The sequence below is a fragment of the Phoenix dactylifera genome, chromosome 9, assembly GCF_051530095.1.
Source record: "Phoenix dactylifera cultivar Ajwa chromosome 9, Ajwa_hap1_PhDact_Kaust_v1.1, whole genome shotgun sequence".
NCBI classification, from domain to species: domain Eukaryota; kingdom Viridiplantae; phylum Streptophyta; class Magnoliopsida; order Arecales; family Arecaceae; genus Phoenix; species Phoenix dactylifera.
This window is the reverse complement of record NC_143198.1, coordinates 31,158,078-31,176,663: the sequence shown is the minus strand read 5'-3', so window position 1 is coordinate 31,176,663 and position 18,586 is coordinate 31,158,078. Positions and strand designations below refer to the sequence as shown.

The window sequence follows — 18,586 nt, the reverse complement described above, 5'->3', positions numbered from 1 at the left end:
TAAAATCATGATAAAATAGTATATTAAAGAAAATAAAGTGATGTTATTTACAAAAACCCACTGTCAAATATAAAAGTTTTTTTGATTGAAAATTTATATTTATATCACTTTCTTATTAAAAAAACATAGTTATATTGTTTTAGTCTATACGATAATGATTACAATAAAATATAAAAAGTATTATTTAAATATATAAACTAATTAGAGGCTTCCGATATTGTTATAATGGTTGTTGCTTTCTTTCACATTTCAAAGTGTGCTCCTCCATATTTATTTCAAAAGAAAAGCTAAATAGCATGTCTCGTATATTTTTCTTCTTCTTAGGACAAGTAAATAAACAATCATAATTGGATAAAGGCCAAGAAAAGAATCCAACCACGATCTATCATTGGGTTGAAAATAGGTTGGACAATATCCGATTATCCAATTTCATTATTAATTCAGATTGGATTTGAATTGAAATTGTGGCATGTGATGGATCTTACCTACTCATAAATATTATGATGAATTACAGTAAAAGATCATCTCTAAATAATTTTGCTCCTCTACCCAAAGATGGAACTTATACATGTTATTTCGACAATCAGCATTCAATCACCAGACTAAAACATTCCATTCAAGAACAAAAAACAAAAAACAAAAAACACTCTAAGCCTGCTGCCTATGACGCTTTATTTGTTGTTCTCTACAATCATGACATAGTTTAGATATCTTTTTTTCTTGTGAATCAATCAACATATACAAGATTTATCCTTAGTAGTCAAGAGGTATGGAAAATGATCTACAAAGTAAACCCCTGCTCATTGAGTCAAAGCTTGAGCGCCAGATCTAGGATTATTTTCCTCTTCACTTCACCAATAGTCATTGCAAGAGCATTGCCCATCTACGAAATGATGAAATCGAACCCCATCCCTAAGAAAAATCTCACGAGTACTTATTCTCGACATATACTTTGCCACCATATGGCAGTCATTGCACACTCTGGTATTCTTGATTACCCTGATTGGCGTGCTCTTATCAGTGTTGATCAGTCCATAAGTGATTGCCAACTTCTCAGTGTGACTCCTAAGCAATTTCTCCTTTTCGTCCTCTGCAACATTCTGAACTATGCAACTGGTATCAGGAACATATCCTAACCTCCTCATTTCAGAGATCAACTGATACAATTCAAAATATATCTCCCCAATATCTGGATGGGGTCTCCCATCGACCTCGAAGACATGTACAGTTTGATTAATCTGTATCCAGCTCCAACCAGCCCTGCTCTTCACCCCCACTGCATGCATTGCATCCCTTACGTTCTCAGCATCTTCCCATCGGTTTTCGTAGGCATATACACTTATCATCAGCAAATAATTTGCAGAATTGTATGGCTCCAATTTGAACAGATTCTTAGCAGCTATTTCAGCAAGATCCACATTTCTATAAGTTCTACAACCTCCAAGGAGAGCACCCCATACACTAGCATCTGGTTCTAATGGCATATCTTGTATAAAGTCCCATGCTTCATCAAGATACCCACCTCGAGCAAGGAGATCGACCATGCAAGTGTAATGCTCAAGAGTTGGCGTCACCTTGTAGCAGTTCTTCATGTCATCAAAATATTTCCATCCTTCACTGATTAGGCCTGAATGTCTGCAGCCAGAGAGCAATGCCGTGAAGGTAATACCATCTGGCCTAATTCCTGTCATGCACATCTCATCGAAAAGTGAAATGGCTTCTCCGCCTCGACCATATGCTGCAAAGCCATTGATCATGGCATTCCAGGAGGCCAGATTCTTGTTTTGAATCTTCTTAAAGATTCGACGAGCATGCAGCAAACTGCCAGACTTGGAATACATGTCGACGAGTGCGGTTGCAACGACTACATCTGCATCAAATCCCTTCCTCGTTGCGAAGCAGTGTAACTCAGCACCCTTCTTTAACAAAGCAAGGGCTGCACAAGCTCGTAGCAGGCTAGCTATGGTAACTAAATTGGGCTCGATTCCTTCATCCTGCATTTCTGCGAAGAAGTACATTGAATCCTCATATTGTCCATTCTGACAGCATCCAGAGATGAGAGCTGTCCATGAAATCACATTAGTTTTTATGCCATTTGCCTTCAATTGACGAATCAATATCATTGCTTGACTGCTCATCCCCTTCATCGAATATCCTGAAATCAAGCCATTCCATGTGGTCAAATTCGGTCGAGTACCTTCCCCCTCCATTTTCTTCACAAGTTCTAAAGCTTCGTCGAGTAGCCCATTCTGCGCATATCCTGAGACCAATGAATTCCATGTAAGAACGTTTTTATGCTTCATAGTATCGAAGACTCTTCGAGCATCGGTTACTCTGAGACATTTCATGTACATATCGATAAGCGAAGTTCCTACATACACATTGCTCTCTAGCCAATTTCTCATTACGCAGCCATGAATTTGCTTCCCGTGTTCAAGCAAACCGAAGTCGCTAATCGTCCGAAGAACGCTAGTGATCGAACTCGAATTTGGCTTTAGACCCTCCTTTTGCATTCTTCTGAAGAGTTCAAAGACTTCGCCTATGGATCCATGATGCGAGTGACCGGAGATTAGAGCATTCCAAGTCACCAAATCAGGCTCTATACCAGATGAAATCATATTGCCGAACAGCTCTTTGGCATCATCTAGGAGACCGTTCAGAGAGCAGCAAGAGATCAAGGAATTCCATGAGACCAGGCTCCGGCTTCCAATAGATTCAAAAACTCTTCTCGCCAGCTCCGTTAGAGAATTCTTGGAGTACATGGTGATCAAAGAATTACTTACAGATAGGTTCGAGGAAAGTCCGGATCTAATGACATGCCCATGTATTGCCTTCCCTTGTTTTAAAGCTTCGATTCTCCCGCAGGCGTGCAGAACTTTAGCAATCGTGACTCCATCAGCTTTCGCGCTTAAGAACTGCATTTTGTGGAACAATTCAAGCGATTTGGACCACATTCCATTATCCACATTCAGAACAACCAATTTGTTCCACAAAATGGAATCTTTCGTGGCAGCTTCTTCGAACAGCTTGTCCGAAAATTCTACGCTCCCACAACCAGCATACAAATCCATCATGGAGCATCTGAGATAGCTTTCGCCTTCCAAACCCAGTTTAATGAGGAAGGCATGGATCTGAAAACCCAACCACGAATTCATCTCCCGAGCACAAATCCTTAAAGCTGCGTCTAGAACCCCAACGCCGAACACCACTCCAATCCTATGCAATTCTCGGAAAATTTCAAGCAACTCGCTTGGATCTCTCCCGCCACTGCCGAAAGCATTGATCAGGTAACTCCATGCTAGAGCGCCGCACCGCAGAGCCGCAGAGAAGACTGCGGCAGCTGATCGGAAATCCTTGGAACATGCGTACATTTGGATCAACCTATCCATGATCGAACCCGACTTCCATTCCTCAGTTGTTCTGATAATCCGGGCATGGATTTGCTTGACCGAATGCAGAGAGTTAGAGCAGAGGGGATCATGTAGAGAGGATGGGAAGGAGGGAAGTGAGAGGAGAGGAGGAGGTGGGGCTTCCATGGTGGTCTCTGGGATTTGGAGGGCTTGGGAGGCGGGAGCGATCCTTCTCTTTCTCGAGTTAGCGGACGGCTTTATGGGAGAAGACGACATGAAGCGAGGAAGGGAAACGGTTTGCTCCATGAAAATCCAAAATTCCGCTGTTAAAGAGCTTGGAGAGGAGAGGAAGGAGTAGATGCAGGAAGAGAGAGACACCGTGCACCACTTGTTAGATCCCGAATGGATAAGGATTAAGGCCCGTTGCCTGTCACCAGACCGCAATTGCAGGAATGGGTTCGACTCTCCACACCTAACGGTGCTTGCACCCCTCTTTTGTTTAAAAATATCGTACGAATACTTGTGTATAGAAAAATTTTCTGCGGTGCAGCAGTTCTTCGACACCAACGTAGCTGCCTAGTCCTGCTATTGGCATAATGATCGGTACACCATAGGCTGACCAAACCCTATTCTCTCGTACTAGGGTTGGCTCCTCGCAGTTCTTCCTTTAACACCAACGATAGATAGGAACCGAACTGTTTTACGATATTCTAAATTCAACTCGCATATCACTTTTATCGGCGAACAATCAAACCCTTGAGAACTTCTTCAACCTTAGGATGTGATGAGTCGACATCAAGGATCCGTCAATAAGAGCTATTAGGAGTCATCAACCTGTTATCTTTCTCGGACCAGAATTTTGGACTGTCTAACTTGGCAAGTTTCAAACTAGGATCCGGCTTGATAGACTTAGAAGCCATTTGTGAGACAGAAGCCAGCTCTGGATGCCTAGCTGGATAAGTCAATACAGGAATATGGCTATTTCTGATTTTTTTTTTAAAAAAAAAAAAATCCTTCTTATAGAGCTATTGATGCAGGCTGGTAACCGGCTAATCTAATCCAAAAAACTGACCCAAAATATAAGATTCGGGTGATGAAAAATAAATCCAATAAACTATTGGATTGGGCTGGACTTTTAAAATTATACCTAAAGTATTATCCGGTTAAACATAACCATATTGGAAGAAAAAATTTATACATAAACACACGTACATGCACCTACCCATCCATACACACATAGTCGTATATATAAATATATAATTATAAATATAGTATATAGTTTCTCCTTTTGCGAGGCTGAAATCACTGCCGCGTGAAACTCTACTATCAGAGCCCGGCAACAAATTGTGCGAGGGCAGCGATGAGGAAGGGAGGAGGCAAAAAGGAGGTGGAGGAGAAGGATCGAGATGAGGTCCTGGATAAAGTCCGGCTAGGATTTCGCCGATCCAATTTGCAATTCAGATTGGGCCAGATCAAGTCTCCAATATATCAGATTAAGTGGGGATGTTGGTCAGGTTGGGTCAGGACCCGACAGCATACTTGTCTACGCCCATCAAGTAGAAACTCACGAGCAAATTCTTCCGGGAACCATTAAATGTTAATTAATACGCATCATTTCTTAAAAAAAAATCTTTTCTTACAAATTACAACTTAATAATTTTTTTAATGCAAAATTCGCAAGTTCCGACGTACATCGTGCGAAACAACCCTGCTTTTGATCAAGAATTCAAAATCTACATAACTTGACCTAGTTTCGGGCTATCAAACCGGGACTCGCGTATGGCACAACTTTCAAATCGAGACGGTAAGATGCGTGAAGAGTGAGTGGTACGAGGATTGGAAAGCGACCTGAAAGGCTCAGCAGTCCTTAAAAAATTACAAACATTTTCTTTAGCTACTTATATTTGTTATTTTAGCCCCTCCATAAATATTGCTTTCCACTTTTTACTCTCTCTTTTTTTAATAATATTATTATAACCATTCCCCCTACGCAAGGATTTCATATGAAATCGGGGAGGATCTTCATCCTCCTCTCGAAAGAAAAAATAAAATAAAATTTTGCAAAGGAACCAATTTTCCGCCTGCATGGAAGTTAGAGCAAAGAAGAGCCCCCTTCCAAACGAGGCGAGGCATACAAAGATTCAGCTCAAGGCTTTTTCAGCCAATGCTTCCCCCATAGCTCCATCGTCTGAGAGATATCATAGGCACAAGAAAGTTAAACCTAGAACAAACATAATCTGGGAACAGGGATTTTATTCTCCAAGTTTTCAATGAAGCGCAACAGAAAAGATCAAATGCTTACCTGAAGCAAGGTTCACAAACTTCTCGGGCAAAGCATGACTCGGACTAAATCCCTTGTTGCAAAGCAACCTGTCCTGTTTGCCATCTGCCCAAAGTACTCATATTCTATATTCCTCCTCGTCACAAAAATTTAGAAAGTTTGATGAAATATGAGCAACCAACAACACAGTGGCTTGCCAAATATACCCATTGATCTATAACTTGATGAGAGATCAGTTTTGAGCTTTCGCAATTTAAGCTTGTTGTAATTACATCATGAGTTTTGAGCATGCCCTTGTATTACAGTTTGATGCATCCATCTCGAGCCACATGGGGCACATTCATGTTCGGCCCGCTTAAAAGGAATGCACAAAATTAAGAACGAGAAACTGCAGGACAATAAAAAGATGTTTGGTGCATGACAGCTGAGATGGAAAGATCAAGCAATGGTTGTGGAGTATAGAATACCGTAGCATTGCAGAAGGTTTGCCTAACGGCTGTAAGGCAGTGAGAATGGCATGGGGAACCGTTGGCTTCCTTGATCAGGAAACTGCATCATCTGTGTACCCATACCTGGAGGCATGGCCCTCTGTTGACTTCCTTGACCAGGCAGCAGCTGCACCATCCGAGTCTGAGGACCCATAATACCTGGCACGGCCCCTTGTTGGCTTCCTTCACCAGGCAATGGCACCACCTGAGGATTCATACCTGGTCGTGGCGGCCCCAGTTGGCTTCCTTGACCGGGCAAGGGCATCATCTGAGGACCAACACCTGGAGGCATAGCCCCTTGATGCATGTACATTTGATTCTGTAATTGGGCAGGTAAAGGAGGTACTGTGCCAGCTCCTGTATCCCAGCTTGCTCCAGGCTGAGGCTCTATCATTGCATTGGGGGGTGGATATGGAACACTGTTGTATGGAGCTGTCCCACCAAGCCCGGGGATCGGCTGAGGACCAAGAATTGATGGCTGGTTGCTCATCGTGGCTGTGTTTCCTCCAGTATAGTCTCTGCCTCGATCATTGTTAATCTGAATCAAGGCATGTCCATCATATATGTTAATGTTTTCCCGTCTACAACTTACATGCCACTATGCCAGATGAGTCTAGAATTAACTCTTCCTTTAAAGAGCTTGATATTTAAACTGACTCTAACGTAAAGCATAAAATCGTAATCTACCAGGATATCATCACCAGCTGAATACTTAGTGCACGTGCAAAAACAATTAAATCATGAGTTTCATGAAAAAATCCTATATACGAATTAAATCCTAGTGATGTGTTTCGCAGGTGTACTGCACATTCATCTTAATATAAACACTACCATGCAACAAAGGAGACATAGGTATAAATATTGATGTAATAAGAGGGGAAGATATTAATGAACATAATCATATACCTGACAACCACAATCTAAGCTGGCCCACCAGTAATTAATAGTCTAGTTGTGCAAAATTACCCAGATATGCTCCTAAATTTTAAATACAACTCCAAGTAATCTGAAGGGAAATAAATGTCAGCTGGTACCAAACCTTGCAGGCAGGATAGTAGGACTACCTTTGGCACAATAGCAAAAAACATAAACCATGGGCAAAAAAAGAGCTGTGTAACAGTCTCAACATGCATGTATCTGCTTCTGGATTCTACTTACATGACCAAGTGCACAGTCCTGTATATGCATGCAGACATGCCGCAGACATGCCCCACGTGTACATAAACAAGCAAATAACTAGATATTCCTCAAAATACTATGAAGCAAAGCAACTAAACTACTTTATGCATCCTATAAATAATACTGGAGAATGCGCAGCACTTTGCTAACCCCACATACCGGCTAGAGATGCAGCAACTTCCCTAATACCTTCATAAATACTGAACACAAAATTATTGCTCCTATAATTTCAACTTATGACCAATTAACACTGGTAAATTTTATACAGTGGAAAGAATATTGTGATGGTTTCTCAGCTAATGGGATTAGGGTTGTAATTAACTGCTGCTGTACTCAACCATACACTTACAAGTTATAGAGACAGTTCAACAACCTTTGGGCTGCAATTGCATACTGATTCAATTTTACCTTTACGTTCAGATTGGTATGATGTGAATATGTCAGATGAAGCTTGCAAAAACCTCCCCCATAGATACAGTGTCCTTCTAGGGATTCCTTGGCAGTTCTAGCAGTCCGAATGTCTGCAGTGAAAGCATATGACTAACAAATGACTGAGAGAACCACTCACGTCCATTACCATGCACAATCAACAAAATATTTTCAAATAACATTTTAGTTCCATGTATGAATAAAAAGAGGGAAAGAATAAATGGTGTTCAGCAGCTGAACAACTTATAACGCAACTAAAGGCAATCCTTCTAATCATAAAATATGTTAGAGTTTGGCAAGTACTTGCAGACAAGAAATTATTATATATAAGAAACACACGTAATGATTGCAAACAGCTAAGAAGCAAGATTAACAAAAAAACACACAATGTTAAGAAACAAACTGACTAGTTATTTAGGCTTCAACTTAATTTATAAGATAAAATCAAAAAACAGATGGGACCAAAAAGCACCATAAGCATGAGTAACAACATTTTCCATTCAAAGACTGCAGGGTTTTCAGCTTCTGGATAAGCTCAAGTTCTGGGACCTCTTGCAAAGCCTAGATGTTGTACCAATAGATGAGCAACCTCTCAAGAAGCATGAATAAATTTTTAAACAATTATAGTCATTTGTTGCAAAACATAATGAAAGGAGGAAAAGTGTTGCATATAGTTTTTCATGCCCCAATGAACTTTGCCACATTTGATAGATTAGGAGAACTTTAACATGACTTAGAAAAGGCCACTTAAGAATAATTAAAACCCTTCATGCTTGTGCATCAATTTAAGGTCTCAGCCAGCAAGTTAAATATGAGTTGTGCCAATAATTGATATCAAAATATTTTGGCTAATAAATCTAGTCGCGTAATACTGGGATGTTATTCAATGTAGACAAGCAGGACACTCCTCATGCTATCAACCGAGCATATGTTATTTTCACCTCCCGAGGATTCCAAAATGAAGGAGATAGCATTTTACTTTAACTGCACAGAGATTTCCTATCATTGCAGAGTAGATGGCATGATTAATAATGATCACATTACAGATAGATTGTTCAGGAAGATTATTTACATAACATCACATGGCATACAATTAACAGAAATAGCACGTCATTCATCAATCAAAAAGCAAACAGAATATAATATCCATGCATGCTTACAAGAGAACAAAAAGAAGACCCACATGGAACATTTATAGCATTGGAGTTTATGTTTTAAAAGACTACAACACAACAAAGAACATCACTCATGTAGTGTAACTCTATGATACATTCCCAAGGAAACAAATGCTACAATTTACCAGTCAAAGATATCCTACAGAAATAAAAGGCATAACAGCCCATTGTCAAAGTTGCTTCTTGTATTTACCAGCGTACTGAATTAGGGCCTGAAATCCTGAATTCTTCTCAAAAATAGCAATCTTTTGAACAGTGCCAAATGCAGAAAAGACCTGTCAAAGAAAAAAAAGACAGAAATTAGTAGGAGTTGCATTTCAGCATTCTTAATTTGATTAGCAGATGGAAGTGAATGAGTTACCATGTAAAGAACATCAATAGTAATAGCATACTGCATATTTTCAACTGATGCAAGAAGAACATTGCTCTCTGGTTCTTGCTTTATACCATCCTGACCTAAAACAGGCTGCATTGATGATAGAGAAATATAAGAGAACATATGGCATCAATCATGGTGTTAATTAAATGAAAAATAGATCACCTACTGCCAGTTGACTTGCCTGTCCACTACCATCAATAGCTGATGGAGCAACCGGAAGGTAAGGATTTGTGTAGTCCCTGATGAAAATGGCATCAGTAACCACAAACTCAAATGAATAAAAAGCGCAACATACTAAAATTCATACAGTTCAAAAGCTTAAAGGAGGGAGAGCGCTATTGGTATGTGACTATGTCTGCATTTATATGTTGATTCCTAGAATGGAAGGAGAAACATAGGAAAAAACTTCTTTTCCGAGCCCTTTGTGTGGCATTAAATCAGAAAAAAACCTAGGAACTACAAATAGCATGCAGAATTTATGGTGTTAAATGTGGATAGAACAATTTTGCGTGGAAGCTAGATCTTGACTGGCCAAAAAAGAAAAAATTGCAATGTTTAAAGGGCTTGCATAACCATATTTATTGTTTCAGAAATAGAGATACTTTTTGCATAATAAGTCAGGACCAGCATTTTAATGGCAAAAATATGGGAAACTACCACATTCGATATATGTGCCAAGTAACCTCATATAGCACTAATACAAAGCACACCTGTCTCCAAGGCTTTCTAGTGGGTCAAGAAGTTCTAGGCCTTTTAATTGAAAAGTTTCACTTCTCCCATATGCAGTCAGTTAAATAAATGTTGAAAAAGGAATATATCACCTGACACATCATCCATTTCACCAAATTTCTCAAAAATACAACATGTAATGGAATTTTTGAAGGACTTGTTTACAGAATCAAAGTTATTACTCATCCAAGTAAAAATATTTTACAAATCTATCTGATTAGTTAAATGTAAGAATCACAATTACCAGTGCACAGAATGCATGGTTATATGCCAATTTAGAAAAGAAAAAAATAAGGTAAAAATGAATGTTTTATGATCAGCACTAGAAGTCCAAGATATCACTATTCTAATGAAGACTGATGTCTCAATATCAACACATAATGGCCCAAGTTGCCAATATAAAACTGAACCTCGAATATGTGCAATTGGCAAACACTAATTGTTGTTTTTTTTTTGTAGGGAAGGGATGCATGAAATTAAGTTGATGATCTCAGCACTGGCCCGCCAGGAAAAAAAGAACTTGATATGTTTTAAAGAACTGCATGCTTCAAAACCAACCTCTAGTTGAAATCGCCTTGCATGTTGACATAAGGGGAAAAAAGGAATTCTAACATAAAATCTAGCTTATCTGATTCATAAAGGTAATTCAAATTGAAAGGCCTTGCAAGAAAAAATTTGTGCAAAATTTTCCTAAATGTTCTCTCAAAGAATCAGTGAGGTGTTAATTCCAATTACCTGCTCCTGTGACTCTGAAATTTCACATTCAAATCTGTATGTGCAGAAAAAGTTATCCTCAGGGCACAAGCCCCAACATGCTCTTGAAGCAAGTATCTGCATGTAAAGCATGACGTTTTTTTTTACCTTTTTTTCCAGGCAAGCCTTAGTAAAAAGAAATATAACATTGCCTACTCTACCTAGGAATACTCCTTCCATCAAGGGCATTTTTTGCTGTAGACGCAGTTTCAGAATCAGAAAATTGAACTAGCGCCTGTACACAAGAGAATCCATACATTACAACATAAAAAAAAAGCAGATTCTAATATAGTCACGGATAGGATAGGCCAGAAACAATACCTGGAAACCTGCTGTTTTCTCAAAGGTAGCAATCTTATGAACAAACCCAAAAGCCGAGAAGACCTACAATGCCACATTTTTCAAATTGTCTCAAAAGGACTCAGTAAATGACCTTGTAAAATGTAAAAAAAAAAAAAAAAAGTTTCTTTCCCTAACTTCACAAAAAGGGTCAGCACATATTTACAGAACAAATTGGTTGTACAAAACTTAATGTGTACAGAGTATAGACATTAGCATGGAAGTGCAGCCAACAGTTATATATAAAATTAAACCAAAGCAGCACATCAATGGAAGAAATGAAATAAACATAAGTACATGGGCGCCTCATAAGAGTGATTAGTACATGCACAAAAAGAAAGATTTCCTTCACAAGCTGATACTTAAAAAAAAAATTATGGATCTAGAATGTTTCATCATATCTTGTGGTTCGAGACTCACATTTCCTTGCAATTACAAGCATATTTGATATTCTTATTTGTTCCTGATATCATAGATCTTTTTGATAGTAGAGGGCATGACAGCAACAAGCCGCATATCATAATCAAATGAGTGCTAATCAACTTCTTCTAAGAAGCCGAGAAAGTGTGCTGGATAAATTTACCAAAATAGTCTTTACGTGGACTGAAGATGTAAGAAATTCTTTGAAATCGAACGGCAATGCAAGCACCTTATAACTAAGGATTGCAGGAACTTCAAGAACCTGTATCAAGCTCTGTCATGGCATGAGGTTTTCATTTCATTGAGAGTTAAACCCTCAAGACAGACCTTTCAATGCCCTTAATAAGCTTAGGTCCCAACAGAAACTACATGGTTCCTTTTTGATTTTGCTTTTGGAGAAAGATACTCTTGTTATATCAATGTTCATCTTTGTGTTATTTGGTCATGGTTCCCAACATGTCTAATGACCAGTTTTTATAACTCTTTATTCTTCATCCAGTTCTTCGTTAGTGCCAGCTTAACTCTATAGAAGTATCCAGACACAACCAACATATCTTTGATGATAATCAGCACAACAAAAATTTTGCACTCAACCACTAGCTTCGCGTCAGTTGTATCCTGGGGGCATTATCATGCATACACAACATTTCAGGCGATATGGTTGGCATTTTTCAGTGTCCACACTCCATTGACCAAATGAAATACCAGACCTCCATGTGTCTTGAAGCCAACTCATCTTCTGATTTTCTTTCCTTCCCACTTGCATCACCAGTTATAAAATATTTTCATGATTTGATATTTTGTTACATTATCTTGTGCAATTGATAGACTTCACACATAGATACCTGCTAATAGGGAGCAAAAAGGGCTCCCAACACTTACTTTATATCCTTGGTGATTTAAATTTGATTTAGTTCTCATGCATTAAAGACCTTATAATCAATTGAAATTTGAGTTGTTTATATTGGTAAAAAACATTGTGAAGGTCTATATCTGCATTGTAAATTAATACGGACAAATTAGTTTAGTTGGTCATTGTCTACAGCAAATCTAAAAAGGCTAAAAATACATGTGCATCATCTAGTTTTATAACCGTTGCCTAATGCTAATGTGAATATACAATTTAACCACTTGAAGGGTAAACAAGTATTCACAGTTAATATATACTATATTAGACCAAAAGGTTAGAAAACAACAAAAATGATCAGCACATACATTTTTTCCTAAGGAAAAAACAAAAAGCTTATTTTTAGAGGCATGAGAATAAGATTACTTATAGTTGCACTAATTCTACTAAGAAGAATCACTTTTGCATATATAGCATGTAAAACAGACAAAATCACTGTCAATGAAAAAGAGAAGTTTAATGTTGCTAAAAACAGGGATACCTAAAAAAAGGATCTGGAGAGAAGGATGAGGGATAAAGAGAAGAGAAGAAAGCAAACAGCCTAAAACTACAGAAGGATAGGAAGAGGAAAAGGGTGAAGGGGCAGTGGTAAGCAAGGGAGAGGAGACAAACACACATGCGCTTTCTCCCAATGCAGTAGGCTGTCATCGAAGATGATTCCCTGACATAAGCCTGCTGATCCATTTAGATTGGTGTCAAAGAACAATAAGCTACTCATAGAGAACTCTATCATAATCATTATCATCCTGTAAACGAAAATGAGCTATTATAAACAATTAAGCCCTGTGCCTCTCATAACTAGAAAGGTAATAATTTTCTTACCACATGTAGAACGTCAATGCTGACATCACCCGCTTCAACACCCTCAATTGTAACTAGCAATACATTGCTTGGAACATCCCCTGTAGTTTTGTTATTGATGATTTCTTGCCTGTTGGAGTATTGAAGATAGACAGTTTTTCCACGTAGCTGTGCTGGTTCTGCTGATGAAGCATAATATGAAATCATTGCAATTGCTTGATTTAAATCTGCCTGCAAAAAGAAGATAAGAGCACAGCAGGAAAAGTCATAAGCTGACCAAACAAGAAGACTGGAGAATGGTGATAACTGCACAATACCCACAAATTCAATAAATGCTTGATTCCGGTTAGCTCCAACATTGGACTTCGTGTTCACAATCTTACCAAATGGCTTTCCTAATTCAATTAGTTCTTCCTCAGTACACTCCCATGGTAGGTTTCTCAGATGAATTACTTTAGATGGTGGTTGGGTGTTGCGGAACTGGAGCTGACTGGAGGCAGAAGCCATCACAGCTCTGCTGCAAATGATGCAACTGTAATTATCTAGCAAAAATAAACCCATATTAATGCTTCTATGCATGGGATTTCCTCCACAGATATCTCAAAAAGTTTACTAGATAATACATAAAACTGGCTTTTCATCACAAAAGAGCAACGAAAATAGAACATTATAAATAAAGATAGCATCATAATCATCTCAAATATGTAAGGTCAATGGCAATATTGCTCATTTGCAATCTGTCATATGACAAATTACTTCACAAAATTGATTGCCACCAATGTTTCTCAGTATGCATATATGTTAAAGACAATAAGGATTTGTAGGATTCATCTATTGTGTAATTAAGACAGGTAAATAAAATAAAGTAGAATCACAATTACAATTAATATCTGTCAATTAAGTTGTGTATCATGCTGTTATCTGAGAACAGAAAAGCCTCATTTTTAGTAGTGTTTCCATGAAAATGAGTCATCACCACCACCACCCAAGCCTTTTCCCATCAAATATGGGATCACCTACAAAGCATGACTATATGTTGAAAAGGCTATTTAGACTGACCAGATTTTACACTGCAAATCTAGGCAAGAGAGGGGATTATCATGAAACCTGCATGGCTTCTTGGCAGTTAGGGAAATCTACAATATCAGTTGTGATCCAAAGTCATCAAACAAGGAGCAACTCTCCAAAATCCTCCTAACCTTCAAAAGAGTCTAGGCAAAGAAGGAAGGAAGGGGACAACTTGTGATGTTGGAAGTTATGTTCATCTCAAAGGCTAATAAGCCAAAGAATCATACTAAAGCAACCCCAATAAGATTAAAGTCCCCGCTGAATTTGAACATTATTAAATACATCACAATCTATTTTTTGGTATAATATTTTAGCATAATGTCATAGGTTGATATATATGTGAAGAAAGTTTTCTACTTAAGGATATTCATTTGAAGAAAACTACCAGCAAATATCAGTAATCTAACAAAATATAAAAAGTAAGGTCATGGAATTTTTAACATAGAATTAAAACTTCGTACTTCTCTTAATATTGCTTTACTTAGGTAAGTTCAAGACTAGCAATGAGCCATTATTGTAGCTATTAAACCTTCTAGATATAAGGATCTGGCTTGCAATGTGTCCAATCATCAACAATTTTCCATTTTCTCAATTATAATGATATCAATTGAGGCATAATGTTTATTATTTTAAATTTTAGGATTTTGGCATAGATGTCAATGAATCAAAAAACAAGAAATTTTCAAATCCAATGTAGAATTTTTATCACTCTGACCAACAAGTCTGGATCCAAGATAGTCTGAGCTCCTAAGAATTAATTTAAAACTAAATAGAATACTTCATTGGCACTATTATCCATGAAAACTGCAAACAGAGATCAAGGTCAAGAGAAGAAGGCAGCTCAAAGACCAGCATTTCTCATGATTCATACTCACAACATGATAGCAAGAAAAACCATCTTTGCTGCCTTTAGCTCTTCAGGCGCTGAACACCAAATGTATATATCTTAATAAGGCTAAAAAACATTGTCTCTAAAATAATTTCCCAAAAAGTCACAACATATAAGTCAGTGGGCTCCATTTCCCTTCACCTATTGACATGAGAACATCTGTTACCCAGTCATATCTAAGGCTTGTCTAGATGACCAGATGCTGCATCCACAGGATATCTCCTGCATGGACTGAAGCTGAGAGATGAAAAGGCAGGGAGAGAACAGAATGGTGCTATTAGGGAGATCAACAACAACAAAAAATCCCAGGAAAGCAAGGATGACCAAGAACTGCCATTTAGAAGGACCTGACCTCCCTATTTTTTTCAGGATACAGTGTGACTCGGCTACCTCCAACTGAACAACTTCTTTCTTTACTTGTCTCTATGCCCCTTCTCACCTTTGGTTTGTGCCGAGGATAGCTTCTGGAAATGACGTGCAGGCAAACTGCAAGCCCATATATTATTGGAACAAAAATTTTCTTATCATTGATGCAAAAAATGAATTGCTTTTTCCACCATCAGACCATTACAACAATGCTTATAAGATATACATCAAGAAGTTCCATGCCTATTCTAACTCAAATCATGCTATGACCACATAAATAAGTATAAGAATAGCAGATCAAAAGTATCCAAAAATTCTAAGATCTCACCCTTCAAAACATTGTCAAAACTTCGGGCACAAAAGCACTCTTCCTGTTAGGCTCCCAAGAAACATTCATAAATTTTGTCTTTATATTAGGAAGCATCCAAGAGGAAAGCTTATTTCTTAAAATCAGACTTCAGCAGTGTTATCTGGACACTTCAAATTTTAGGTTCTTTGATGTGTTGGAACTTGGGACACTTCATCACACTCTCTAACACTTCCTACCATCCAATCATTATGTCACCATCATTACATGTCCACTTTTAACAAGTATCAACTCTAATCAATTATTTTATCAAATTTTATGAACTTAACAAACATAGGTCTAGCTCCCTGTTAATTATATGTTGCAACAATATGGATTTAGAGATACATAAGACATAGACATGTCCCCATGTCCAATTTCCAAAAGATTCCTATATTGGATTATTCTCATTCTCAGACTTAAACATCTGACACCCTTTCCAAGTAAAATTGGACTTTTCTAGTTGCCAACATAGTAACATATGTCAATATTAACTGTATTGACTCTTAAAATTTTATTTATAAACACTCAAAACTAATCTATCCCAAGTCTGAAAAAATAGTCCACCCGATCATTTTAACTCATCTTTCTAGATATCACAGACCCCACTATTCATTAGGATCCATTTGCCAAGCAAATCGCTTTTCCTTTTTCTCATCCTCTAACTCCCAACCTCTATTCTATTTACCTGGAGAGACTTGTGTGCCAATTAACAGATAAATTAATATATTAAGATTGCACAAAAAACACATATATTGATAGGTTAGTATAGAAATCTGCTTTCATATCTGTATGCAGAAGCTATGATTAAGAAAGGTATATTTGCAAGGAAGATGACATTTGAACAATGACAGGCATGATCGTCGTTGCTCCTCTAACAATGGCAAAAGTTTTGATGAAATTTCACAAATATGAACTATTTATCCTTTTATGTCTAGCGCATGCACATCAGGCAAGGCCTTGATTAAATTCTCATATAAGCTCCTATCAGAATCGAACTTCAATGAGCTGATCCTATCAAATCAGGGCACATGTTCTTCCAGATTACATAATGGGAAGAGTTATTTGGATGCAATGTAACATTAACCAGACCTTCAATCTTTCCTGGTCTCTAAGTGCCAAGAAATAGTTTATGCCTTATGCCCTAAGTAATTCTTCAATAAAATCCATTAACCAGTTATTGGCATATTCCATAAAAAGCTTGTCCTCTCTCTCTCTCTCTCTCTCTCTCTCTCTCTCCCCTCGCTCGATGTCTGGAATCTTGACGCAGATTATCACATATAGAGCAGCAACATCTGAAAAACTAAAAAGAATAAGCAAAAGAGGGGGAAGATCCAATCTTGTCAATAAAGCGACATTAAGGGTCCCGTGAAGAACGATGTGCATAAATAATTTCACATATAAAAAACTCTATTACAAAATCCATGGCGCCGCCAGAAATATAAAAAGAAGACAACAAATTATAAAAAAAAATTCTCCCACGGTTTCAAGATCATTGGAAGAATGATACATAGAATTGGATGAAAAAGACGAGAAATAAGGCAGATTATACTGAAAAGTAAGGAATGAGGGATGCCTGAAGCAGATTTACGGCGGGCTTCGAGCGATCAGGAGAACGACGGAAGGGTCGACGAGGGATTCTTGAATCCCCTTTCGTTCTTGCTCCGTTTTTCGGGAAGGGCTAGGTTTAGGGTTTATTTTTATAATTTTTTAGACGGGGTTATTTATAATGTGGCCGCAAACGTGCAGCCGTACCGGTTCCCGAAACGATGACGTGGCAACCTCTCCACGATGGTCTCGTAACTTTTGTAGAAGGCGTAGCGGTCTAGAGGACCCGAGATTGAACCCAAGGGTGGGCTTGATCCGTCCGGTTCAATCCAACCGGATAGACCCGTCAAAGTCAAGGTGCATCTGGACTCGGCCCACCTGGCCCAAATATTAAGACTGTAGCGAGGAGTAAGTGATCGGACCGATTAGTATCGGCCCCAGAATTTGGACCCGGAGTTGGCTTAGCCCAAACGGAACAAATATGTGGATAACACAAACAGAACGAAGAAATTATGAGACTCTAAACCGAAACAGAACTGTAACATAGGAGGTGATTGAGATCACTTGGTACTTAGCTATTGTTGAGATCACGGATGAAAAAATAAATAGATAGATCATCATTAATACTTGTTGGATAATTAAATTTTATAATAGTACTATTTTTGTTATTTGTTATGAATTTTGATCATTATTTTTTAATGATATTGAGATAGTAATAAAATTTCACATCATGCATATTCTCTAAGACCTTGTTGTCGGGTGCATGCGCATGGCCGGTTCGGATGTTGGTTTCAGGGTGCAAGAGTTCCAATCATAGTTTCCATATCTAAAGTCATTTATGGTGGGTGGGTTAGTGTGGGTTGGATGATTCCAGTCTATAGAAAAGGTGCCTCCCGTGGTATTTAATCGGGTCTCAACTTCCGCTTCTTAAAATTCCTCGCAACATCGTTGTTAAGATAATTAAACAAAAGGCCTTGATAGCACGCTATATTTTAGAGCTTTCACATTATGCATAGTAGTAAGCAATTTTTTTTTTCCCTTGGAACTGGGATGGGAGAATTGCGGTTTGAAATCTAAGCCAGAGTGATGCTGGAGCTAGATTTTTAATACTAATAATCCAAAGAAAGTTTACCAATCAT

The 18,586-nt window shown here is 38.1% G+C and overlaps 2 protein-coding genes across 8 annotated transcripts; both read right to left on the bottom strand.

Moving 5' to 3' along the window:
* Positions 1-548: 548 nt before the first annotated feature.
* On the bottom strand, positions 549-3,812 carry LOC120112309 (pentatricopeptide (PPR) repeat-containing protein). Its single transcript, XM_039131201.3, has one exon. The coding sequence runs from the start codon at positions 3,654-3,656 to the stop codon at positions 852-854; it is 2,805 nt and encodes a 934-aa protein (XP_038987129.2). The 5' UTR covers positions 3,657-3,812; the 3' UTR covers positions 549-851.
* A 2,012-nt stretch (positions 3,813-5,824) lies between these two features.
* LOC120112308 (polypyrimidine tract-binding protein homolog 2-like) lies at positions 5,825-17,601 on the bottom strand. Of its 7 annotated transcripts, none has more exons than XM_039131199.3 (12): positions 17,476-17,601; positions 13,552-13,772; positions 13,252-13,461; positions 11,085-11,147; positions 10,925-10,998; positions 10,746-10,841; positions 9,463-9,520; positions 9,264-9,368; positions 9,096-9,177; positions 7,707-7,819; positions 6,099-6,657; positions 5,825-6,019 (listed from the first exon to the last, which is right to left on the bottom strand). In XM_039131199.3, exons 2-11 carry the CDS (start codon positions 13,735-13,737, stop codon positions 6,121-6,123), a joined length of 1,524 nt encoding a protein of 507 aa, XP_038987127.1. In that variant the 5' UTR covers positions 13,738-13,772; positions 17,476-17,601; the 3' UTR covers positions 5,825-6,019; positions 6,099-6,120. The 7 variants fall into 7 exon arrangements, with proteins under 7 accessions (XP_038987127.1, XP_088561111.1, XP_088561112.1 ...); XM_088704985.2 differs by adding an exon at positions 13,046-13,175 and having other exon boundaries at positions 5,825-6,657; positions 17,476-17,595; XM_088704986.2 differs by adding an exon at positions 13,046-13,175 and having other exon boundaries at positions 5,825-6,657; positions 13,552-13,762; positions 17,476-17,591.
* Positions 17,602-18,586: the final 985 nt, after the last annotated feature.

What these genes read in the sequence shown, in the direction of transcription:
- LOC120112309 (XM_039131201.3), bottom strand. Translation starts at nt 3,656, where the DNA reads ATGGAGCAAACCGTTTCCCTTCCTCGCTTCATGTCGTCTTCTCCCATA.
- LOC120112308 (XM_039131197.3), bottom strand. Translation starts at nt 13,737, where the DNA reads ATGGCTTCTGCCTCCAGTCAGCTCCAGTTCCGCAACACCCAACCACCA. An exon ending in CTATTGATGGTAGTGGACAG is followed by an intron (nt 9,369 to 9,462) that starts GCAAGTCAACTG and finishes TCATCAATGCAG; the next exon opens with CCTGTTTTAGGTCAGGATGG. An exon ending in GGCCCTAATTCAGTACGCTG is followed by an intron (nt 7,820 to 9,095) that starts GTAAATACAAGA and finishes CTTTCACTGCAG; the next exon opens with ACATTCGGACTGCTAGAACT.